Below are 27,033 nucleotides of genomic sequence, written 5' to 3'. Positions count from 1 at the left end.
TAGGTGCTGGACTCAATGATCCATAAGGTCCCTTCCAACTCAGTAGTTCTAAGATTATTATTATACCAACAGCACCAACACGATAAGCCAATAAGCAATTCAAATATTTAGAACTGAGAGTGAACTATATATTGGATAGGTTCACATTTCTAGCTTTGCTATTCTGTGGATTAGTATACAATTCACAACCAAGCACATTTTTCCTACGTGGGGAAGAGTGAGATAGCATTGGCTGTTCCACAGCTTTGCACCTGCTGAAGAACAGTCCAAAAGATCATCCCAGCTGGTTTCCAAAATGCAAGTGAATATTTTACAGCTACATTCAAAATGGGATCATTGGGGTTCATGCTAACACAATTTCAGTAATGAGACAATTTAATCTAAAATCTATAAAGAGCAAAATTCCAAAATGCCATTCTATAATCAATGGCCCAAATTAACCCCACTAATATGCACTCAATTTTTAAAACTACCGCAAAAAGAATTAAGAGTTAATTGCATTTCACTGCATGCATAATAAATCATGATTAAACCCACAGACTCCACTTCAGTTCCCTCCCTTGCCACAGCTGGCAACCACAACATCAAGTAGTTTAATCACACCAGGTTTGTATTTTTTTTCTCCTTTTTATTTTAGCCCCAAAATCACAGAAGCACACATAGTCAGTTGCCTGCTACCACGGTAGCTCAGAAGGTCTGTTTTCTGTGGGTTTCCTTTAAACTGAAGTGAGATGCAAAAGCATTTTCTGTGGCACCCTGGCCCAGTATTGCATCAGTACACTTGAAATCTACAACTAAAAATAATGGTTTGCAAAAATGATAAGTCTGTATTTTTTTTTACCACCCGTAATTAGTCCCAGGATCAATGATGCATCATAAACTAATAATTTCCTCCCAACTCATTCTACAGGGAAGAGCTGTAGCTCATTGGCAGAGCTGATGCTTTGCAGGCAAAAGACCCCAAATTGGTTCAATTCCCAACATTTCCAGAAAAGGCTGGGGAAAATCTTTGCCTGAAACTCTAGACAGCCAATGCCTTATAGTAAAAACAACACAGCAAGCTTGATTTGGTAGAAGGCAGCTTTGCATGTTCACGTAATTGTAGGCTTGGCGACAACTGTACCCCAGTAAGCACAACACTGCAAAAGAATATTTAATTTCCCCCTCTTTTTGATATAATTACCTGCGAACAATGCAACATTGGCATGCTTTGCATCATAAGGACACCTGGCCATTCCGCTGAACTCTTCTCCCAGGAACTCCAGCGTATCCATCTGAAAAACAAAATGGCAGGATTTCTTTAGAAACAAATAGAATTGACTGCTCCTAAAGGACCTCTCATTAAGTTCATTTCCGAACTATTTTTCTTCTCCTTAAAAAAAATGTTAAGAACCATGCAAGATTACAGCATCAAACTATAAAATAGCCATTTAGTCTTGGTGTAGTATTTTATATAGGTTTGTTGCTGCTGTCAAACTATAACCCAGGAAAAGTGGTTAGGGGTTCTGTAAGATGATGGACTCTCTCCATATTCAACTTTAGAAGCCTAGCTGTGTTCACCCTGCAGGGTTTGAGAATAAATGTGCATGTGGTCACAGTGATCTGGTTCTGCCCCACGGTGTACACATGTCCAGGGACATATCTCCAATATATCTCCAGTTTATGTATATAGGTACCTTTTCCATGTAATAAGGATTTTTCAAGCATAATATTGAACGCTACCTACATTTCCCCACCAATAAGAGACTCTTTCCCTGACACTGTAGATAACTATAAGCATGCTTTCTTTTTTGCAAGTTCCCTTTCAGGAGGACATTTGCTTTGTTGGTTTGAGGCAACTGTCATATGTAAGTCCTTCTTCTGTCTGTCAAGCATTAACCTGTGGAATACCTGCAAATCTCAGCCACAAGTATAACCGCTGGGAAATTAATTCTGTACAGGGTAGCAGTAATTACACAAATAACCAGCTTAACATACAGCAGGCATTTGGGAGGTTTACAGTGAAAGCCCTAGGAAAAAGCACAGGCCATATAGGCCTTAGAGTCATGTTTGTTAAGATTACTCAGCGGTAACTTTCTGGGGAGGGATTTCATAGATCCACGTAAGAAATTCCATTTACTTTGACAGGAGAAAGTATAAGAAACAGAATTTGAAAAACTAGTATGGATAATAAGCCATCTAAGCACCATCAGTCTCAGCCAGTCAACTTTCAGCACCACATGCTAAGAGACATTTTTGAAGCAACGGATGATTTGTCATCATTTGTTTCCTGTCATGTATCTTATTCTCCAGACCTTCTGAAGGGAATCACTTATGTTTATCCCAGGATGGGAACACATTAAAAATGACAATAGAAGGAATGGAGATTTGCATGGAGCACAATATTTGGGGCTCATCTGCACTTTCATTTCAGAGTCTCCCGAGATGACAGGAGCATCATGCCAGCACATCAAATGCTTTAACACCAGTTAGCCCAGGTGTTCTGTTGACCTTCTAAAAGCTCCTGAGATGTCATTGTGCAGCCTCCCTGACAGAATGGCAGCAGGTGAGGAAACCAACATGGGCCCATTTATCACAGGGAATGAAACATCTGCAGAAGTAATAAAGAAGGCCATTTATATTCTTCACATTATGAATCCACATACAGAAAAGAAGAGGAAATAAAAGAATTAGGAATAAAAGATCGGCATAAAGAACACTGTTTCCCAGCTGGAAGTCTTCTCAAGATTTTTCTGTCACATTTATTATAGAGAATGAGCACTAAAAGAACTTTCCAAACTATAAAGCTGTTGCACTTTCCCAGTAAAGAAAAGTTAACTGTTGGTTGTCCTATAAGTAAGATACAGGATTTAGCTGGCAACATTCTATTTTGTTCATTTCCTGTAGAAAAGACAAGGGGTGGGCTTATATGGGAAAATAGGGTGACCTGAGGGTGTTAGAACATACAGCATTGAGAGGGACACAATATACATGGTTGCCACAATATTCAACTGGCTGTCAAAACATTCAGCACTCTTGGCAATGAGCATAACGGCTGACATTCTAGCTCTTGGCCCAATCCAGATGCATTTTTGCGCGGCTGCAAAGCAGAAGATTGAGTTTCTCTAGGTAATTTTCTACACCTGCCTTGAGAAATTTGCTTCACAGTTTGAGCACAGTTTGAGTGATGTCAGGTTATACAAGCTCTGTTTATACGGCACTTGATAATGAAGAATATTAACTGTATGTTTTCAAAGCTTATCACATTTTCAAGTGGCACATTTTGAAACAAGAGGTGAGGCACATAAGCTGAGCCTGAAGCATGTAATATAAAGCATAATGCTGTGCTAAAAATGTTTTCCTTGAGAATTCTGGCTGTTCGTTCAATCTATCAGTAAAGAAATTATCTTTGCAAGTAATTAGAAAGGAGAAGAATATTTGGATAAATTCTGATGAATGAAGTTCGGGATTCTTATGTTTTCCTTACTTATGGGGTAGTTGACGAATATGTGCTAATTTCTTCTCTTCCACGACACAGCTATTTCTGTGGCAGCCAGCAGCCCTACCCTCCTCCCTCATATTTCAATGAAAACCCAGAGAAATACCTCCTAAGGTAAAAAGCGCCATAAGATATTTTCAAATCAGAAACATGGGAAGCTTCAGAGTGATGAAGAGATGTATAGTAGGAAAAAATTGTAAAATTATGCCACAGTATTACCATCACCTTTTTTTTTCAGGAGCTGGAGACAACACTGACCTCCCTTCTTTCAAAGTAATTCATTCCATTTGTTTTCACCCGGCACCCAGCTTTCTATCATCCTGCCGTCCAACATTCAGTTTTCCATCACCACTAAGCATGTTCTGATCTCATTGAGCTTGCTGGGGTTGAAAAGTTGTAGCCCCTGGGTTTCTTTTCTCCTAAACAGTTTTTTCTACCTTAGCAAACCTTACAGTTCCAATGATCATGTATGTCCTCCCTCTAGCAGCCCTGCCTTGGCTATGATCCTGTTGCTACTCACCAGTTCAGTTTGGTATTAGTATATATGACTAAACCCTCTCCTGACAACAGAGGTTTCTCAGGCCAGAGGGACTAGAAAACTCAGTGTTTTCTTCATTCTAAGCTCTGTAGAAACTGCTACAAGCATTTATACAATCACCACAGGTAGTATCATCTTAAGACTAAAAAAAATTGAGCAAATATTTGAGCTCAAAGCAGACATCGTGTTGCAGAAGCAAGAAAGGAAATAAACTTCAGTGCTAAAAATTCCTTTATATTGAAGGAATTTGAGTATTTGACTAACATTGGCTGATCAGCGCCAACTACTTCAGTTTTCAGTGAGACAGTTTCCTGCTATCCTGCCCATATTTGTGACTGCTGAGCTGAGCGTAACACCACACAACTAGCCTCCTACATCCATATGTTTCTGCACTAGTTGCAGATTTTCAGCATCAGGCATCTACTTTCAAATCTGAACGTTTTAATTGGCCACAAACAGGGGAATACTTGCTTGCATCAAGCTGTAAGATATTGTTCCAGATGACTACAAAATCTTATCAGGCTTACACAGCAGTAAGTTTTTATTCAAAAGGAGTGTGAAAAATACCTAAATTGCTTCAGGCATACTCTAGTCACAGATCAAAATTAAACACAAGCACTTCCATCCAAAACTCTGCATGGATCAGACGTACGTAGGGAGCTCCACATGAGCAAATACTTTCTCATTTATTTCAAAGACACAAAGTGTCTCTGTGAGCTGTGGGATTGTGCACACCTGAAAATTCCTTAGTAGCATTGTGAGTGAAATATCTGCTTCAGAAGAAGGAATGTTACACTGGAACGCAGAAACTGATTACATTTACAAGACGGATGGTTCTTTCAGTGGTCCCCAACTGCAGACTGGTTGGGGGGGGGCAGGGTCTGTGCATGAGGGGGTGTGGCACACTCATGTGCATGTGTGGGGCACTCACTCATGGGGGGACACTCACAGGGGGGAGGAGATCTGGGTCTGCGGCCTGCTCCTGTGTAGGCCACGGACTGGTGCCAGGTCGCAGACTGGGGGTTGGCGACCCCTGCTTTATAGAATACAATGTTATGTAATGGAATTTGTTTCTGCAAAGTCAAAGGAAGGGCCACCAATCAGGAGAATGTTAAAAGACAAACTTTTGGAGGAGAAGAATACTTGGTAGATAATAGACCCAATGCCTGTATGTGACCCCCATTATCAGAGGCACTGTCTCTCTCTCTGTAACAGCTGTCAACAGAACAGGAGTAGCAAAGTGTTATTGTAGTAAAGGATATATGGCTGGCAAGTATTGTAGCAGAATGCTGGTATAAACAGATCTTAGGTCTGGTCTAGCACAAGGTTTCATATGCCTTTAATTATCCTTCAATAGGTAGTGTAGGAAAAAGCATTTGATATATACAGTATATGTATTTGTTACAGCTCTATTAATATAAGGCAGGCAGTACATCACGGCCTCTCCCAATTTGAAGAGACCCTTGTCCAGCAGGCCGAGGCAAAGAGGAAGTCACAAAGGAAGCAAAACCAGGGAGCTGGACAGGGGACAGATTGGATTTGTCTTCAGTGTGGAAGAGATTGTAACTCTCGAATTGGCCTCCTCAGCCACACTAGACGCTGTTCCAAGTCCTCCATACAGAGCACGCTACCATAGTCTTTCGAGACTGAAGGATGCCTACTATTAATATAAGTCATTTTTGAAACATTACAAGATTTTGCAGAACAACATTTCTCTGATCATACATGCTTCCTTATAAATGCAATACATACCTTATAACTCCTGCAGGAGGGACTGAAGGCATTTGTCCCACAAATAAATAATGTATCATCATTCCTTTTTAAAAGAACCTTAATAAAGTTATGACATTCATCCTTCAAAAAAAGAGAAAAAATATTTCAGCAAATGTTCTTGTTTACATTAGCAGATTTCCTTAACATGACTACAAATAAACCATTATAGCAAACCTTATTTCAATATCTTTTGGTGTTCCTTCCAGAGCAAGGCAACAATGGATTTCTTTCAGCCAACACTAAAATAAACTAACTCTTATGAATTGAGGACTTCATATTTATTGTCTTTGATTTTTGTGTTTTTTTAATGAAATGTATTTTAGCATTTTTCCCTGACTCGAGTATAGGATCTCAATACTTTTATTTCATACACAGGGGGTAAAAACACTGAACAAATTATCAGCTCTACAAAAAAAATTTCTGGATGAAAAATGCAGCCTAGAAATTCTATTTTCTCAAGAATCTTCCACAGGCTATGGCTGAAGATGGGAAACATCAGTAAATACATTCAATATATACCACAGTCAATCATAATGGAAGGTCCAACACTGTCATTTTGCTGGTGAAATTGCTTTTGTCAGTGGAAGTATAAGGGGGGTTCAATTCCCCTCACAGCCCCCCCGTCCATCATCAGAATCTCCTACAGAGGTTGGAAAACCTCACAGAGCAGGTTTTCAGATGGCAAAAAGCACTAGTGAGGTCAGAAAAGAACAAAAAGAACATTTCTCTATTGGACATTTCCCAGCAATGTACTGGATTTGGGTCATTTTGCATCACTTCCTACAACATTTGTCCCAGATGAAGTCTACCCTAGAAAGAGAATCCTACATATATAAACAAAATATTATGTTGGCTCCCAACAGGAAATAAACAGTTGTGTTTAGCTATCCAAAACAGCATTGAACGATGTCAGTATACCTTGCAAATTCCTTAATCCCATCTACTTCTAAGTATTTCATGGTGTTGCTGTGTCTGCTGTCATAATGTTTTGTCACATTAGAAGTAAACTTTTTTTTTTGCAAATTAAATCTTTCAATAAGCTGATGGAAAAAAGCAATTACTAGCTAAGAACTAAACGGCATGATCCATTCCACATCACAGAGAGTGGTCTGAGTTAACAGTCAGGAAACTAAACAAAAGTGGCAGCTGTCGGAGAAATGAAAATTGCCTACCTTATGTTTTCCCTTCATTCTGCATGTGTCTACATCGAGCTGTCTTGATTTCCATGTCAATTTCTGCAAGGATCAAGAAAGAAATCAATTAGAGCCCAGAGGTTGTTGTGTTTGATTTCAAAAGTAAAAGTCCCTTAGAGAGAACTAGCTGCTGAATAAAAACTTACTGAAAGCTTTCTGCACTTTTGCTATGGTTACTCTATTATAATAGTTGAAGACCATGAGCGCAGAATGCTTGCTTAGTCTTGACTAGCACCTGGTAAAATCAAAACGTATGCCACTTTATTAAGTGAAGACAAACAGATCTCCTTTAAAATAATTAATAATTTTCTCTGTCAGAATGGGTTGTGTGTCAATTCAGGTATTTCTATATCTGCATCAGGATGTACCAAATCATTTATGTTCTTCTACTGATGCATCTGCTCTGGGAAATTAATCCAGGACAAGGCCAATTCCTGCCCTAACCTGTATCATCCAAAATTTGATCCACAGGGAGGAGGAGATACCCAGAGCTGATATTTGAAAGTACAAAGGACTGCAGAGTACTTCAGAGGGAAAAAAGGGGAAAGAATTGTTGCAGAAATGGACTTCTGCTCATGTGACACTTGTTTTCAGTTTTGTTCATTCGAACAAGAATTTTAAAACACTGGAAATAGTTACTCATTTGTAAAGAATGTTCTTATTACCTTGTTCTTGGCCACTATTTAATCAAAATAATGTTTTTAATTAGGTGCAATTCCCCCATTTGTTAAGCCCGAAGTGTGTCTGGCCCATGGTTGCAACCTTTTATGGAGGATCAAATAAATCTTCTGCCTTAATCAAAGTCTGCTCACAGACTGAAGAGCCCTGTATTAGAGTATGTGTTTCACATGCAAAAGGTAGCTCTGTTCACCACGTTTTGAAAAGACTAGGAAATACCCCTGTCAGAAAAGATTAAGACATGTTGTCCGTTTTTATAAACAGTGCTGAGCTAGATGGACCAGTGGGTTGCCTCCGTGTATGGCAGCTTTCTAAATTCCCATTAAGAATCGGAAAGTTTAACCTGCAAAAACAGAATTTTTAAGGTTGAAAATATAAGCCACCCTGGATTGTAACTTGGATTTTGGATCACAAACCAGATCCATTTTAAGCTACTAAGAGAAAGGGAAATATAGATAAATGGACCATGTCTATAGCTCACTGGTCTAGTTATTTGGCTATGGAGTCAGAGTCTGGGAGTTAGATTTCCCAGTATTCATTCCATGAGAAGAGCCAGCTTGTGTAGCCTTGTGCAAGCTGCACAATCCCATTGCATCCCCAGAAAAACAGAATCGAAGCCATTTCTCAAAAACAATGAAAAGGGTCACCATATGTCAGAAATGACTTGATGGCATATAATTATTACTACACATAGAGGCTGAAATCCAGCAGTAAGTCACAGCTAGAGTAGCCCCATTGGATCAATGGAACTTACAGAGAAGTTAATTCACAGTGATTTAATGGGCCTACTCTAGTTGTGACTTACTACTGAATTTCAGCCTTAATGTTTGAATAGCTGGATGGCTTTCAACAAGTAAAATAACACCCTGTTAATAATACTAACCATATACCAAGAGTTCTATTATGACAGGGGATAATACTTCCACCAAACATGCAGATCTATTTTATTTTATTTTTTGCTTGTTAAGCACTGTTGGCAATTAGAATACAGTAATTTTCATGGAGAGATTAAAAAACACAACTACTTCTCAGGTCTGTCCCTTGAAAAATAACTTTAGCTTCAGTATAATGTAGTTGATTATTCCCGGGGTGCCTGAAGAATTCTATGAAATTAACCTTTCTTCTCTTGTAGCTGTAAACCTCTCTTTGAAACATCACATCACTTAAGGGCTATTCAATGCAAAGCAATGAATAAAAAGAAATATTCTCATTTTCATCTTTGTTTTGAACATATTATGGACTGATAGGGTAATCAGACAAACTAAAATAATGTTCTGCTTAGTGTATCTATATTTATTTGATCGGACATTATATGGGACTAATTCAAATATTTAAGCAGAGTCTCCCATTTCAATACCCCTCATTATTATCAATTACTACAATACAGCAGTCACATAAGGCTGTAGGATACAAACAGTAAGATACTTCATTCAGTAGTAAGATGCATCGTTTGCCTACATTTCAGTACAAATTACTAGTTTCTCATCTCAGCTAAGCCCCTTATCAGACATTCACAGCGGACACGGCTGCTCTGCCAGTTTCCCCCATGCAAGTAATATGCACCATCATCCTTGAGTGCTGCTATAACTGTGTATTGCTGATCAGCTGTAATCAGGGTGTTTATTTATCTCCTGCCTTTCCCCACCCTCTTCTTTTGTTCCTTGGTATCTTATCCTAAGAATGACAAAATACTACTTACTTTGCTAAAATAAATTTCTTCTGCATGTGATGCATCCATATCAACAGTATAAATATGGTCCCTGTAAACAAAAGAGGGGAAAAACAAATACCAGAATTACATACAGAATGTTCATTTTTTTTTCACAGACATAAGTTTTCTTCACAGAAATAACTGCCCTCAGGCTGGGTGGGTGAGAGTGAAGCAAGAACTAGGAACAATATCAAAGAAAACAAGGAGCTGAGCTTGGAAAAGTTACTTTTTCTGGGGGAGGGATTTTCCCTCCTCGTACTTCCACTAGGGGGCACATCTTCTGCTTTAAGACACAAACTTAAAAGCCACATAAGGTAAAAGTAAAGGTTCCCCTTGACAATTTTTATCCAGTCGTCTTCGACTCTAGGGGGTGGTGCTCATCCCCATTTCCAAGCTGTAGAGCCAGCGTTTGTCCGAAAACAATCTTCCGCGGTCACATGGACAGTGCGACTTAGACACGGAACGCTGTTACCTTCCCACCGAGGTAGTCCCTATTGATCTACTTGCATTTGCATGCTTTTGAACCGCTAGTTTGGCAGGAGCTGGGACAAGCGATGGGCACTCACTCCGTCACGTGGATTCTATCTTACAGCTGAAGATCTACAGATCTTACAGCACAGAGGCTTCTAAAAGTTGATTCATTTATATATTTTGTGAATTAAAAATGATTATTAAGAAAGAAAGAGTTAAGTAGCACTGCTGATGATGCATATTTATAAGACCTCTAGTGTTTTTTCCTCTCTCTGTCCTCTGCAAGGGCAAAGCGTCTCATCCCAGAAGGCAGATTAGGATGAGGTCGTAGTTTTCATGTGAGATTTACAAGAGACAGGCAAAACTGGCATATTTTTCTGTGAGATTCATAACAGATTTGGCTCTGAAAAACAACAAAAAGCTCCTTCACCCCATGACTGTGGAAGTATGAGTCTTCTTGTCTTTTAAGATCTTTTAGGGAAGTCCTTCTCTCTGTTCAACCACTTTCCCCAGCTTCCCTGGACAGCATATGAGAAAATCTTCTCAGTGGCTGCTCCCAGCCTCTGGAATGTACTGCTCTGAGGATCAAGGTTGGCCCCCTTCCTCTTGTCCTTCCATCATGAGGCAAAGACTTTTCTCCCCAGGCAGGCCTTTAAGCAGTAAGTGATCTCAGGAATGCTGCTTTTTAACTTACAGGTTTTAAATGTTTTAAAAATGTTTTCATACCTGATGGTTTCAACTGGAATTAGATATGGGCATAAAGCCTTTCGTGCCCTTTCATCGTAAGTCATCTGCACAGCAGCCATCCCATCACCAGCATGAGCATGTTGCTCTTTCCCTTCCTGTTGCGCAGTCTTCTCCGCCTCCTCCAACAGCTGGCCACTCAGATGAGGAAGGGGCAGGGATTCCTGCAGTGCTGCCTTTGAGTGGCCAGCTGCTGGAGGAGACAGAGAAGTCTGGAAAATCACACAATGGGGAGAGAAGGAACAAAGTATGCTGGCTGGTGAGCAAAGGTGCTGGTGAGGGGGGTGGGGAAGGAAATGTGCAGAAGCTGTGCTGCTGCACAGGTGACGTATGTCATGTATGTTTAATTGCTTTTGAACTTGATACAGTGGTGCCTCGCTTGATGAGGATAATCTGTTCCAGCAAAATCTCTGTAGAATGAAATCCTCGTCAAGCGAAATGAAAAAGCCCATTGAAATGCATTGAAAACCGGTTCAATGCGTTCCAATGGCCGAAATACCTCAGCATCCAATGAAGATCCTCCATAAGGCGGCCATTTTCTGGTGCCTGTCTTGCGAAAAAGCCTTCTTAAACACAGCGGGGAGCCATTTTAAACAGTGGGTGGCCATTTTGAAACCTGATGATCAGCTGTTTTCTGATTGTCGTAAAGCGAAAAATCGGTTCCCGAAGTAAAGTGAATTTTCCCTATCTAAACATTTTGCGATCACAAAAAACACATCATTAAGCGATTTCCTCATCTAACGAGGTAATCGTCAAGTGGGGCACCACTGTATTTATATAGTGTTTTAAAATTTCCTATTTTACCTGTTGTGAGTCACCTGGGGTCCCCTATGGGGAGAAAGGTGGCATATAAATAATTGAAATAAATAAATAAAAGAAGCTGGAAGAAAAATGCACAGATTTTCATGTTGAAAGGACTGTGGGTTCTAATAGTGAAAATGTAATTCATTGGATGGAGAATATGTTCAGAAAGAGCTTATTCATTAATTTTATGAATTTTCTTATCCGTACTGATTGGCAAACATCCTGGTCCTAGTGAAAATTAAACCAGATTCCTCGAAGCCAGAAGTCTCTATACTCTTATTCTTACTGATATTGGCAATCGCTAAGCTTGTTGGATAAAGGTAGATGATTAAAAAATTAAAGATTTTAAAACATCTAAAGAGGATTTTTGTTTAAATTATGAATGTATTTTAAAAATGCTATTTCTCTTCAAGAATAATTCTGTTAATATTAAACAGTATACATATAGCAATGTTAGTCCCACAGGTAATCTCCAAAACCAAATCAATGCCTTCTACCAGATATAGTGGATTAAAAGAAACTTTCCTATGTAAAGGGAGAAGCAGTTCAGTCATTACTCAAATAGGAATATTTACATTCCGAAACAAACATAAGGCAAATAATTTTTACCTCATAAAAATAAACTGCTCTAGTTTGTATAGTAAAAGTTAGATCTTGCTTCAAGCTATAATTTCATTTTTTTATTTTCAATTTTGTTTTATGAGGGTAAGGATGAGCTAACACGGGATAAATCAGAAAGGAGCAACATTGAAAAGAGGAAGACAGAGTTGCCCGGTGCAAAGCTTCCTATATTTTTATATTTAACTTCAAAAACTGCAAACATTCCCAATGGGAACAGTTTAAAGCTGTTGCTTTTATAGGTCAATAAGGAAAACATGCAAAAGGTCTACTATGCAACAAGGACATGTAAAGCTTGCTTGCAACAACACATAAAATTCTATTTAGCTGTAACTTAACAAAATATGCATTAGACATGAGATATTTGTATTCATACCACTGGGGATATTAATATTGGCTCTGCAGGCGCCTGGGAAAACTTGACCCGCAGAGTGTGCATAGGTGGCGTTGTTCTCATCGCACCAGTCCAGGAAGCAGCTCGACAGGCACTTCCCCACCTCCCCGCGTAACTGACCACTCTGGCAAGGAGGCAGGAAGACGAGTCTCACCGCTCAGCTGTTGAGCAGTCAGCTGTGTGGCGAGGTGGGGAAGTGATGACTGGGCTGCTTCCCAGATTGGTGCGACGGAAACTATGCCAACTGTGTGAGCTACATGGATGAGCGGTAAGTGGGCATGCCAGTTTGGGGGGGGGGGGTCTGGTTTTCCCAGGCACTTGTGATATTCAAATACGAATATCCCATGTCTAGTATGCATCACTGTTTAAAAAGTATAGAAATGTGTATGAGAGGGAAAGCATGCTATTTGTAAGCTTCTGAATTGTGGACAATCTTGATTATCCACAGATTGGCACGTACATATGTACTGTAGGGTTGTGCATATGGAGAAGCATCCTTGTTTTCTTTATTTAATTTTATTAAAAATATTTCCATATTGCTTCTCATTTGGACAAATCCCAAAGCCCTTTATAGCAACATTATAACATACTGAAATAAAACATGCTCATGTCTTAGATGCAGTTTAGAACAGCCAGGAGCTGGGAAAAGATAAACTGAAAAGACGATGTCTTCAGTAAGCGCCTAGAAGTACTGGAGGCTGAAGTATCACACAGGGCACATCTTTCCCCAGGACACACACCATCACAGAGAAAGTGAAAATGTGGAGCTTGTAACAACAGACCCACAGGGCCTTGCCTGAAGATCATAGTGACTTGAGGGAGAACTGGTACAAAGAGAGATGGATTTTAAGGTAACCTGGGGCTGTGCTGTTTATGGCTTTGTTGACTTATACCAACATCTTAAACATGTCTCAGTAAGGAACTGGCAACCAGTGCCGATCCCGTCACACAGGTGTAATGCTTGAAGAGTAGAACACCCCAAGCAGTAACCTAGTCACATTCTTCATTAGTCCTAAGAGTAGCCTCATACTGAACTCATAAGAGCAACCAAATTTCACGGTTACCAATGAGTGGATAACAGCAGGTAGGCAATAGTTGATCAGAATGGGTGCAGCTGGAGTACCAGCCGAAGCTGGGAATAGACATTCTTAGCAGTGGTGATGACCTGGACCTAGGATTGCTAAAGAACCCAAGCCTCTCTCATCCAATTCCAACAACAAAATAGGTACAGTATTTTTCTGGCATGAGTGCAACCTTACTCAGAACTGTTAGATCCCACATCCCAGAAACATTCACCTATGCTTCTTCTATCTTATCAGGATTTAGTTATTGGCCTTTACTTAGCTCACTACTCAGTTGAAATGCCATTTAGAGCTATGCATCATGTCCATCTCTCAAAATATGTGTTGTTTACATTTACTTGTTAATCAGCTGGTAGCACATAGTTATACTCAGTTACAAAGAAGTTGGTTTTATTCTCTTCTCTCCAAGGCTACTTCCCCACTTCATGGGAGTTGTGTTTTGACTGACAATATGAACAAAGAGAAATGTTAAGAGCAACCACACTGCTGCCAGATGTTATGGTATCACAGAACTGTAGAATTGGAAGGGACCCCAAGGATCAATGGGTCAAATTCCCTGTTGATAGAGGAAATCTCCACTTAGTGCATCCCTGATATATGACTGTCCAGTTCAGATGAAGGACAGCCCACCACTTCCAGCCCACTCCACTATCAAACAGGGCACTCTTCTTAATATTTAGCTGCATTCTCCTTTCTTATAGTATGAATCCAGTGGTTCAGATCCTATTCCCTGGAGCAGCAGGAAAAAAACTGGTTCCATCTACATGACAACCCTTCAAACATCCCCGCTCTCTTTTGGTACATTAATGATCAAATTAAGCTTGAAATTTTACCCTGGGGAAAAGAAGTTGTTTTACATAAGTTGCTTATGTTCACCTTGTTGTTTGTTGAGAATTCTTTTTAAAAAATTATCTGTCAGCTTCTCCTTGGAAACAGTGAACAGGAGCAAGCTGTACAGGTGTGATATTTTAACACATCCTCCTTCTGTACCGAGCAGAATGCAAGGGCATTTTCCTCTTGGAGACAGGAAAACAAAATGTCAGTCTAATCAAATCTTGAAAGACCAGCTCTGAATTGAGAGCAGAGAACAAGATTGTGGGACAGTTGTGTTTTTTTTTAAAAAGCATTCATCATCACATCCAACATTAAAATAACAATAACCTTCCCCTCAGAAGCCTGGATGCTGAAATTGAGTGATATGTTCCTTTAAGGGGTATTTTTTTTTAAAAAAAGTCTCTTGAAAGTAGTAGACACATACACACTCTTGCCATTTTTGAAATCTCTACTGTCAAGATTAGTTTCTTTTTATCAGGCTTGAGGGAAGCAAGGTTAGCTGTTAATTAAAGCAACCACAAAACATTTCCTGATACACCAACAGCATTCTTTGGATCTGGTGAGTGAAAAGCAGCAACATTGTTAAGAGTCAGGAATTTCACTGCTTGTTACTGCACTGAAGGAAGCTTGCTTTCTAAGATGCCAAATTAAGAAAAATATTTGCATGTGTGTTTCTTTTAAAATGTTGCTTGATCTTCTGTTATAACAGTTACTCACTTTCAAGTTGGATTTAATGCAGTAGTTTATGATTTCTTTGACTTCCCTGGTGGAGTGGTGATCAGAGGTCAATATTAGGACAGAATGTCCCATTCGTTTGATTTTATACTAGATAGGAGCACGAATCGCTGGTTCATTTCCTGGCCAAACAACTGATCTGCAGCTCAGTGCCCATCCTTTCAGCGGGCGTCCATTTGGCAGCCGCACCCAGAGGAGGCAGAGTGGAATGATGCCACTCAGTGGGCGCCCGCTGGAGGGGGTGGGGTGCCAAACTGTTTGCCCAGGAAATGAACCGTGCTGAACCGCTGAACCAGTGGTTCATACCCATCTCTATTTTATACTATTGTGCTGCTATGGAAAAGCAGACTAATACAGGAATACATCTCAATTGTAAATGAGCAAGTGATTATCATCCATGAGTCACATTTTAAAAGAAGTTCTGCCAGGCCTTTTTAAACACATTCTTTTTAAGTTAACTGTCAGTAAAAACAAAATTGCTACAATTTCAAAACAGGCTTGGGTTGCTAAGCTTCAAACTGAATGTGTCTTCTTAAACCACTTAGCAATTGGTTCGCCAATCAACTCTTGGAAAAAGGGGAAGCCAATTTCTGAATGAAATCTGATTTCCGGATCAACTAGAAATCATTTCCATGTGTGTACATAAACCACAGCTGCTCATATAATTGGCAAATATTGAAAGAACTGTCAAGTACTAGTTGGGCTTTGCTAAACTGCTACCAATAAGGGACCGTACTTTTCTCTGTCTTCTTGGTGCAGTTTCTCCATACACACACACACCACTGAAGAACCTGTACAACTCTTACTAATTCAGTTTTTCTTTATGCAAAGAGACAATCCTAGCACTTCCATCTCCCCTACCTTCATCCAGGCAGCAGTTTGGCATATTGTTGCCATGGCACAAATGTTTAGGAGAAGGATATTTAAATATTGCTGCTGTTATTTGACTGCTGGGCAGCCACTGCAGCCATTCAGTATACAGTGGACCCTTGACTTACAGATGGCTTGACTTACGGACTTTTTGAGTTACAGACTTCTCTGGCCACAAAATTTAGGCTTGACTTGCAGACTGAGATTTGACTTACAGACCAGAAAAAAACCAAAATGGAACAAAAATGGCCTGTTACGGGATTAATCGGTTTTCAGTGCACTGTAGGTCAATGGAGACTTGACTTACAGACTTTTTGACTTGAGAACCGCCTTCCAATACGGATTAAGTTCTCAAGTCAAGACCCCACTGTACATAACTGTACAAGAGATCTGCTGTGTACAAATAAGAATAAAAAATTTCTTAACAACCAGCGAGGAATGTTCATTTTATTCAAAAGTGCAATGGGAGGATGAAAAGAAGCAGAGAGAGAGAGAGAGAGAGAGAGAGAGGTGCCCATCTAAAAATGTAAGCCTGAGTGAAGCTGGTAGGAACAGATCAGCAGAGAGAAAACAACCATTTCCTATATAGCCAGCAAAAGGAATGGTATTTAATTATTTAGGCTTTGCTTGCCCTTCTCATCCTTGTCTCTTGTCACCAAGCTCACCAGACATCCCTTCTATAGAGTTCCAAGGAACGCAGAATATATAGAATATATTGCGATTGCTACTCAGACCTTGAGACTTTAGCTTTTAATAGCAGTGTAACGCTAACCATCTGGGCTCCTTTGCTGCTTGCAATTTAATGACATGAAGTGCTCCAAGGAATCACTGCCGCTTTAGAAGCTTCCACAGGGGAACTATTAGGACATGTTACCAGCTCAGATAAAGACACATTTCATTCACTGAAGTGTTATTTTTTTCCCCCTTTCCAACAAGTTTGGTTGTAAGAGTCTTTCTAGATTTTATTCTTGGAGCTATACTTGTGGCAGTCTCAGCCCAACAGTGATAAAACAGTACCATATTGTCACACAAGGAAGGACTGTAGCTCTCCACATGAGCCTTCTTGGCCCTTAAGATCTGCAGAGGAAGCGCTCCTTTCGGTCCCATTGCCAGCACAGAAACATTTGTGAGGACATGAGAGAGGCTGTGGCTGCTCCCAGGTTGTGGAATACTCTCCATCAGGAGGTCAGGCTTGCCCCCTCCCTTTTATTCTTCCATCACCTGTTGAAAATCCACCTCTTTGGTCAAGTTTTTAAGACATATGATGCTGGGTGTCAGTCTTTTTTTAAAAAAGTTGATTTTAAAGTTTCAAGCAGTTTTAAAATACTTAATGGTTTTAAATAATCACTGTAGTTTAATTGCTTTTTAATTTGTACTTCATTGTATCTTTATAGTATCTTAGTATCACTTGTTTTAACATTGTGAGCCGCCTTGGGGTCTGCTCACTTAGAGAAAGGCAGTCTACAAATGAAAAGGAAGGAAGGAAGGAAGGAAGGAAGGAAGGAAGGAAGGAAGGAAGGAAGGAAAGGATTTTGGGAGGGAGGGAAGGAGGGAGGGAGGGAAGGAACTGGGAAAGCTTGCGTTCCAAAACTGCACAGAAGTGTTTATTTTGTTATTTTATTTTAAAAAGATGTGCCTGAAGTACAAAGATGCTGATGCAAGGAAAAACAGAACTTGCAGGTGATTGGCATTTCTGTTTTAAAAGAAGGAAGCACAGCTGTTTTACATAACAGTATAACTGATTCTTTTTTTCTCTTCCTCCTCCTCAACTGCATCTCCTTCTCCTTCCCATTTACACATTCATCTCATACAGATGTTTACAGGAAGGCGTGGCAAGAGGATGACACAGAGAGAAAAACCTGGAAAGCCCATAGCCTACTGTAATGCATGAACATATAAACCCTATCCAGACGTTCAGAAAAGGGTTTATCTGAATGTTGGAAGAGGGGGAGAAGGCAAGCCTGTCCTTACTCTTTGTCATTCTCTGAGGACAGCAAAAATAAGAAGATGAAACACAGTACGGTAATTGGGAAGGCACTCCACTTGAAAGTCAGGGCTCCTAAAATTGTGGAGAGGTTATTTTCTTCAGATTTCTGTTCTCCACAGGTGAAGAGTGACAGTGGAGTGGGGGAATGGCCGCTTTCTCATCACCCAAATTCAGATTAATGCTTCTCTAAACATCTGAACAGGGCTCTGTATAAAGGCTTGAAATGCAGTTGACTTTTCCAATACAGTGGATTCCCACCAACTATAGTGAACGAATACTACTCCAGTCCCTAATTTTTAATAATAATAATAATAATAATGTGCTGTCAAATTGATTCCAGGTCCTTTTTATAACCAAATATAATTTTAATCCCCTCCTCCCTCAGGCAACCAAGAACATGACATAATGGTGATGTTTTAATCACTCTTGCCTTTCTCTGAAATACAAGGAAATTCTAGAGAACTTACTTGCAGGCAAACATTGAGTGCTAGGTTTGCAGAACTGCCTCGCAAATGCTAGTCATTTGTTTTTATTGTTTGAGTTAATTGGGTACAAATGTATACTTAACATTACTATATTTAGACAACTTAAAAAAAAACCCTTGCGATGCTGCAAAAGGGAACATTTGATATTGGAGCCCAGGGATTTATGCCAAGAACAGTTTCAATTAATGCCTGCAGAAAGCTGTTTGATAAACACCTCTGATTGGATTCATATTTGCCACTGTTCCTGGGTTCCTTTTACAGCTGCCAAGGGAAAAACAGATACTGTATGTAATATAAATTTTGTTTCACACTAATTATGAGATTACTCACTTTCTAGTTTGTCACCTGAAAACAAAAGTGACCTCTGCTCTGAATCATCCTTTTTCATGCAGGGTCTTAACTCACCAAGAAATTTTAAGAGATATTTCAAAACAGTTTTTGTGTAGTGTTTGCAGAACATTTCAGATTGAAGATAAACAGAATATTTTTGCTGGTAAGCAGTGCAGGCCCCAGAGTTTGAAAAGCCTAAGCAGGACTCCTTTCCATAAGAAAGTTACATCCTTGTTGCCAGTATCACAGCTGGCCACTTACCAGACCTCTCCTTCTTGGCCCAAGTCACAAAACTTACCAGAGGCAAAGTTGAAGACACAGAATCACAGATTTGGAAGACGCTTCTAAGGCCATCATGTCCAACCCTCTGCTTGATGCAGGAACTCAAGTTAATTTATATTGGACAGATAGTTATTTGACTTTCTTTTTAATGTAGAGAATGTAGAAAATGTACTAAGTATGAACAATTTCTATCATCACATGAAGACATGCAGAAAGATGCTTTGAGGAAGGGAGTAGTAAGTAGAATTTATAACCTAACTTTGGAACAAGAGGAAAAAGAGATTGAAATAGAAGGTTGGAAATCAATTTGGGAACATGATTTAAAGACAGAAATTTTAAAAAATGTTTTATAGATGGCATTATACACCTGTAAGACTGGCAAAAATGTCAGAGGGTAACAGCAATATGTGTTGGAAGTGTAAAAAAATGCAGGAACTTATTATCATATGTGGTGGACATGTGAAAAAGTCAAAAAGTTATTGGACACAGGTATGTGAAATAGTGAAAGAAATTACTCAGCAGAAATTAGATATAAAACCTGAAATGGCATTATTGAATATCATGCCAGGAATCAATGATTAAAAAAATGAAATATTGTCTAATGTACATACTCACAGCATCCAGATTACTCTGGGCCCCAAAACGGAAAAGCGAAGAAACTCCAACAATAGAAGAGTTGTTAAAGAAACTATGGGACATAGCAGAACTGGACATACTATCAGAAGCACTACGGGAATAAATGAGAGACTATGTAGAACAAAGCTGGAAACTAATATACTCTTGGGCCCAGAGGAGGACAGGAGTGTAGGGCAAATTTGACTACATATGTATATGTATTCAGTGCACACTGGGAACCCAGCCGGAGAGAACAGAGGGTCAACGAAGCTGGAGTCTCTGACTCCAAAGGGGGGAGGGCTTAGCTTAGTAGAAGGGTCTCTTTTTTGTGCTGATGTTTTAGTTGTATGTTTAGTAGTACTATATATTAAATCAATTTTAAAAAAGACAAAAATTTGGAAGATGAGAGTTTTAAGATTAATGTCAGTAAGAATAAAGGAACATTAAAAAAAATAGTTTAAGGTGGCACATGACTCCGGTGAAATTGAATATAATAAATTCAGACTATTCTAAGACCTGTTGGAAATGTGATGAACAAATTGGCATGCATTATCATATGTGGTGGGAGTGTAAATTGATTCAGAAATTTTGGAAATTGATTTTTAAGAAAATATGTGATATATTTGGAAAAGATATCGAACTTAATTCTAAAATTGCTTTGCTGTCAATTTTTGATAAGACAGAACTTGATTATTGCTCAAAGGAATTGATTTCTAATTTTATGACAAGTGCTAGAATATTAATAGCTAGATTCTGGAAAGATAAAAATGATATTAAATTAGAAGATTGGTATAATGAAGTATGGGACATTGTGTTAAATCTGTGGTCCCCAACCTTGGGCCTCCAGATGTTCTTGGACTACAACTCCCAGAAGCCTTCACCACCATCTCTACTGGCCAGGATTTCTGGGAGTTGAAGTCCAAGAACATCTGGAGGCCCAAGGTTGGGGACCACTGTGTTAAATGATAAATTGACTACTGAACTTAAGATGAAAAGAGGGGAAATAAGTTTAAATATTTTCATGCTATTTGGAGTGGATTTATTGAATTTGTATTAGTGAAAGGAAAGGGGAAAGCCTCTAAACAACAATCAATACAATTTTGGAAAGGAGGTTTGTAATAAAAGTATTGCTCCAAAGGGTCCCGTGGGTATGGGGGTGCACTGTGTTTTAGATTGTATTAGTAAGTATTTTGTATTCTCGTATTTGTTTTGGAAATTTTTAAAAAAAGAATCACAGATTTGGAAGAAGTTTCATGTCCACCCTCGGCATGATGTAGGAACTCAAGATAATTTATATCGGAAAGATAGTTATTTAACTTTCTTTTGAATGCTTCCAGTGCTGAGGCATTCAACATCTCCAGAGATAATTAGTTCCATAAAAAAGAATCAATTCTAGGGAGTAGTAGTGGCCCTTTTCAGGTACCTGGCAATGCCACCCCTAATGCTGACCTTGCTTGTAGGAATAACAGTGCATTAGTTTTCACCAGACATGAAACCAACTGCAGTTTTTCTGATGCATTCACAATATTTCCATTTTTGAACCATGTAAGTATTTGATCCATTTTTGGTTTGTTACTGCTAGAAAACATTCCCTTGATTTCTTCAATCCATATGTTCCAAGCTAACATACTACGGTTGTTGTCTTCATTATCTGTACACTGCATTGTGGTGTGACTACAATGGATTTGATCCAGAAGCTATTATTATATTTTAAATCACCATCAGTGCTCACACAGGGGCTGTGGATTGATTTTGGGAGTTCACCCTTCATACTGGATATGATGCAAGTCACATTCCAGTCCACAGCTCGCTCTTCCTTCCTTCCTTCCTTCCTTCCTTCCTTCCTTCCTTCCTTCCTTCCTTTCTTCCTTCCTTCCTTCCTTCCTTCCTTCCTTCCTTCCTTCCTTCCTTCCTTCCTTCCTTCCTATCTCTGCCAATCCTTTCTTCCTCTGATCCCACCTCTGCTGCTCTTTTTGGTTTGCTATGAAGCTGACATCTCATTTAAAGCTTTAAACCAGCCATTCTCAGCCTTTTTGGCATACAACATGAAAAAAATATAGGCCATATCAGGACTGCGTACGTTGCATAGTGAACTTTAGTGAAGAAACCCCACTGAGGTGTGCGTGTGTGTGTGTGTTAGGGCAGCATGGCCACCAAGTTAAAACATAGAGATTTCATCAGAAATCACACCTTTTGGGCACAGCTTTTCTGGTAAGGGCCAGGCACACATTTCAAAATGTCTTTGAGATTAGCTGTTCAAAAGCTTCACACACAGTTGGAGAAGAAACGGAGGAAGCAATTCACAAGTTGGCCTTTTTCCTTCACATGCTAAATTACACAGAAGACAGCTGGGGGCAGAGTAGCTCAAGCACGCAGGTCAAACTCTTTTGAAGTACCCTTTTGGCCAGGATTCCCAAGGAATACACAACTAGGCTGGGGGCTTAAAGCAGAGTACTGACTCAAACAAAAGAGTTATTTCAAGAGATTCAGAGAGGATGATGATGCATGGGAGGTTACAGAACTTGAAGTAAGTTTCGGGCTGCCACTTATGTGGCAGGTAGGAAATCTTAGATGAAATAGCCACAAATTTTAGTCTTGATTGTTTGAGATGTGATTTTACACTTTGCCTGAAAAATTTGAAATATATCATTTTGGAACTTAGGTTACTTTCATTCTCTTGTTCCAGTTTCAGCTTTTAAAATAAAGTTATTATTTTAGAGATGGACTTCGCTGGGAGTGGAGGTACTGTACTTTTTGGTTACTTGGTTACTTGATCCAGAATGCCAACCACTCTTTCTGCATTACCAGAGTAGTTTGTCTTTATAGAACATGTCCAGAGACCACAGAGACAGAGAGAAGGCTGGTGACAGCTTTTACCATGAATTAAGAGGAACTTGAGATTTTACTCTGGGATAGAAAGAAGTAACGTAAAACAACAAAGCCTCCCCATATGATCTGTCATGATTCAGAACTAGCACCCAATATCCTACATAAGAATCACAGCACTTTGCTTCTGCATGTCCCTCACCCAACCCGATCATCATGCACCAGCCTACATAATCAAAACATCACCTACAGAAATGTCCCCAACCCCCCGCCCCAGTCTTTACGGTATCACAGTTACTGCATTGGAAAAAACCCATTTGAATACTTCTGGCTTGAAAAAATACAAGCCCACATGAAAGAAGGGGAAAAAGGAACTGCTTTAGGAGCAAAAAGGGCTTGACCAATTTGAATCAGCCTTTGCGTCATACGATCAGTAAAAAAATACTGTACTTTGAATCTACCCATTTTATAACCATGTAGTTGTACTCAAAGTTAGGCCTATAAGAACAGTATAGAAATAAATAAAGTGGCCCAAGGCCTAGTATATCTGCCTACTACCAATGCAAATCTTGATGCCAGACTGCCACAGGTCAATAAGTTATGGTAGGCATTTCCTGTTAAGTGCTGAGTCTCTTGACTCTGCATGGAACAGTAAATCGTTATGTTGGTTTCTTGGCTTGTAGCAATTTACCACAAAGATTTACAATTATTGTGTTATATCATCATAAAAACTCAAGAGGATTTTGGCCTATGATTGACTGATCAATCAATAGCTTTCCTGGTGAGCAGTATGGATAATGATCTAAATACTGCATGGCAAGGTAAGGTACCAACTTCCAATCAAAATCAGTATCTTCTCACATGGTAATTGACCACTGAGGCATTTCTTGAAGTTTAACTCAATTCACATAGGCCGCAGCCCTATATCCACTTAACTTGGGAATCAGTCTTATTCAAATCTGTGGAGTACACTTCTCTACAGACTTATATAGGATTTTGCTGTAACTGAAGCCATAAGATATCTCTACAGTTTTTAATGGGGCTGCCCTGGAATAAACAATTTGCTAAATACATCTAAAATGGTCACCTACTTATTTTAAATTGTCCCAATTGATTTTCAGTTAGAAATCCCTGTTTAATTTTTGTTTACTCAGGTACTAATTAACATTTGCTGAAGAGAAATAGCCAAATATTTCATTCCAGAACAAGTAGACACTATCATTGCAAGACCCATCAAAAAAAACTCACAAGACTTTGGAGGAAGTATCAGCTGCTGGAAATCCTCTTGAAACAATTTGCTTCCTTGGGCACAGCAACATGGCAATTGTAAGGCATGACCACACGTAAAGCATATGCATAAAAGGTCAATTCATCCTGAATATGGATTAGCAATGAAATTCTATACATGTAGTGAAAGCCAATGCACAACCATTTCCTCGTGGGCAGAAAGCCAATGGACATAGCTATTTTAAGTGACTTCATTTGTGTAGAATCTAGATGGTCACATGATTGGATCCTTTTACCTAAACCTGTCTTTATATGAGTGCTTTTTAGAAAGTTCTTTAGCAAATTGAAGGATCCCTTAAGGCTTACTCACATAACTGAACTGATATTCACAGAGAATGTACTAATAAGTGGGTGTGGGCAGAAAGATCCTGCTGAAGCAACTTTCCTGACTGCTTTAAAGGCATCCAGCTTGCACTAAAACCCACATTTAGCTTTCTGCTGCTGAATAAAATTAGTCCATCATTGTGCTTTTTTTCTACTATGAGCTCTAGAATGTTATTTGCTGAATCTTGCCCAAGTATAGCACTGGATAGAGACCACAAAGAAATAACTTTATTCAGGAACTAAAATCTACGTACATCTTTTAATTCGAGACTTGCTTGATCCTTTAAAGTAAATGAAGTATATAAGTATCTATCTTTAATTTCCCTCTCGCTCTTTCTTCGCTTTACTAAATAATAAGCACGGTATCCCAATGTCATTAAAATTTAACGCTACTTCAAATATGTACTCATGCAGTGTAGTTTGTTCTTGTTTATTCTCCAAACAGGCAATTAGTGTATATTCACAATCAAAAATTATTTTATAAATCCATTGTGTTCAATATCTGAAATTGCTGAGCAGCAGGTTTGGTAACAACATTTGAAAGCATTAGCCAGCACCATTCAGTCATCAGAACTTTGCAACCTGAAGCTCCACCTGAATAAACAGTGTGATTCTTGGTAAAAAAAAGGAAAATAAAATAGAGAAAAAAACAACACATCCTAAATGAGATAAGAAGTCTCTTGAAGCACAAAGTTTAGAAAAGCACCAGCCAAGCATGAGAGAGAGAGGGGCTAGCCTAATTTTTTCATCATGTTCCATATAGCAACTGCTTTTGTGTTTTAATTTGGAGGGAAACTTTCCACTGTGAGGCTGTTGCTCAGCTATGACTAATCACCATGTCTCTAAGGACAACATACCACAAATGCAGCTTAAAAGTGGAAAAAAGGATCATGAAGGAGCCTTTCCTCTATGCTGCCCCACTCTGATTAGCTTGAGGAATGTACACAACCATGTTGATGTTATTGCTCCAAACTGGACTTAGAAACTTGTCTCCATTTAGAATGGTGCACCCTATCTTTTCAATTGCATTGAGCCCAAACATACACATAAACACACACCTCTGACCGATCTTCTCTTATCACTGGGGCAGACGGATCCAGTGCCACCTCTCCATTTCCTTCCCCAGTAATTTCAATATAGATTTATTTATTTGTTATTTATTTAAAATATTTACCCCACCATTCTCCTTAATAAGGACCCAATGCAGCTTACATAATTAAAAAACAGTTTTTAAAGCTAACAATGGTGAATGTACAAATACAAAAATGATCAAACACATTTCATACTAAAAATATAAGTGACAGATGGCATTTTAAATATATTGCTAGGAATACTGTATATTGTGAGGAAAGAGGAAACCATACAAAATGGAGAGGGGGGATTTAGTGGCAGAGGATCAGCACACCCACACAGGGCCACACTTAAAGATTTAGGTGGTGACTGATTTCCCATCTTGATCTACAGTAGATCAATGATTTATCTCTATGCTGAATGAGCACAAGAAAAGAATCTATATTACCCAAAACTCATGGTAGGTATTTCTCTGTGGAGATTACTGAGGTTACCCAAATTAACATGGAAGCAACACCAAACATGTTGGAAATGTGTTATAAACTCTAAGAGGGGACAGGTGATCTTAAGAGCCCCCCTTCCCATTCTCGGGTGGCCACATCTACTCTTACAATCTTCAGTCCAATAGTTTAACTTATAAAGAGTGGTGGCGTGGGGTTATGGAAAAAAACTGCTTACATTCTCTAGGAACACCCCATATTTAAAATGTATTTGGGGGGCATGGTGCCCCTTTGAGGCATTAGAGGCTTTTTTTAAACAAGGCAAAATAGCCTCACATTCTCTTACAGCATAACAGAACTTTTTGAGCCAAAATATGTTGCGGTTGTGGGGGGAACTGAAGGCTCTCTTTGGGCCTCAGGGGAGCTGTATCTGACCTATGGGTCATATGTTGCACAACTCTGCTCTAAGGATTATGGTGCCCAAACTCCCAAGCTTTGTTTCTGTCCATGGTGTTGAGAAGAATCAAAAGAGTGCCGGGAACAAGGACTGACCTAGCAGCAATGTAGAGGGTTCTGTCCATGATCATGAGCAATTGGATGTCCAGTCTGTGCCTTTGTGGGGCGTTGTGTCCTGGCTTGTGACCCACAAACACCGGATACTGTTTTGTATCTGTGAGGAGCAGAGAAGAGATTGAAAAGTATGTACCAGCAAGAAATAAGATGTATGGAGCCACTCTCAACAAAAGGCATGTTAAGACACTTATATGGTCAAAATAAAGGCAATCATCCAACGCAGAAACTAGTTCAGCAACTATGGATTGTTATCTGGCAAGGACAAATAGAAGTGGATGCCTTTAAAATACTATGATGCCCAACATCTGAACCTCATGACAACATCACTAAATATTCACAGATGTTAAAGAGGTGGATGACAGAATACAACAGCTGAACAGTCTGAGGGTAAAAGGTATTAAATTCCGACAACATCTGTGGACTCAAATCTGAGAATCACTGACATAGTTTTCACTGACATAGTTTTCTTCTCAGTTGCCATGAAAGCAGTTTCTTTACACCCTACTATTTAAAAACATTCCCTAATTTGATCAAGAATATACAATGTGCTAGACCTACGACAACTCTATCCAGTCTGATGCCTTCTATATGCTGTACAGCAGATGTTGGCAAATGTGCTCTGTGGTGTGTATGTGGTTCTGCCAGAGGCATTTTGAGTTCTCCAACATCCCCTGAGTCCTACCATCCCACATCCTCCCAAATTTTTTAACTGTTTTAACAATATTTCAATTAAAACAAAGAAAACTTTAGATAAATATTTTGGCCATTAGAGGGTATGAGGGATTTTTCAATTTAAGAATATGTTTTTGAGGTTAAACTTGTATTTTTTAATAAAATCCATTACAGAAGTGTTTATTTTTTATTAAAAAACAATTAGATCTACTAATTAG

At 39.2% G+C, this 27,033-nt stretch overlaps 1 protein-coding gene across 10 annotated transcripts in view; it reads right to left on the bottom strand.

Moving 5' to 3' along the window:
- Positions 1 to 27,033, bottom strand: part of SEMA6A (semaphorin 6A) — a 193,144-nt gene that overhangs the window by 66,687 nt on the left and 99,424 nt on the right. For all 10 annotated transcript variants that reach the window (XM_020780052.3, XM_020780055.3, XM_072992437.2 and 7 more), the window contains exons 3-7: positions 26,123 to 26,240; positions 9,360 to 9,420; positions 6,962 to 7,024; positions 5,769 to 5,870; positions 1,184 to 1,274 (exon numbers count right to left, since the gene is read on the bottom strand). In XM_020780052.3, the coding sequence (XP_020635711.3) occupies positions 1,184 to 1,274; positions 5,769 to 5,870; positions 6,962 to 7,024; positions 9,360 to 9,420; positions 26,123 to 26,240 (435 nt within the window). The remainder of the gene's footprint in view (positions 1 to 1,183; positions 1,275 to 5,768; positions 5,871 to 6,961; positions 7,025 to 9,359; positions 9,421 to 26,122; positions 26,241 to 27,033) is intronic.

The sequence above is a fragment of the Pogona vitticeps genome, chromosome 2 (assembly GCF_051106095.1).
Source record: "Pogona vitticeps strain Pit_001003342236 chromosome 2, PviZW2.1, whole genome shotgun sequence".
NCBI classification, from domain to species: domain Eukaryota; kingdom Metazoa; phylum Chordata; class Lepidosauria; order Squamata; family Agamidae; genus Pogona; species Pogona vitticeps.
This window is presented reverse-complemented; position numbering and strand designations above follow the sequence as displayed.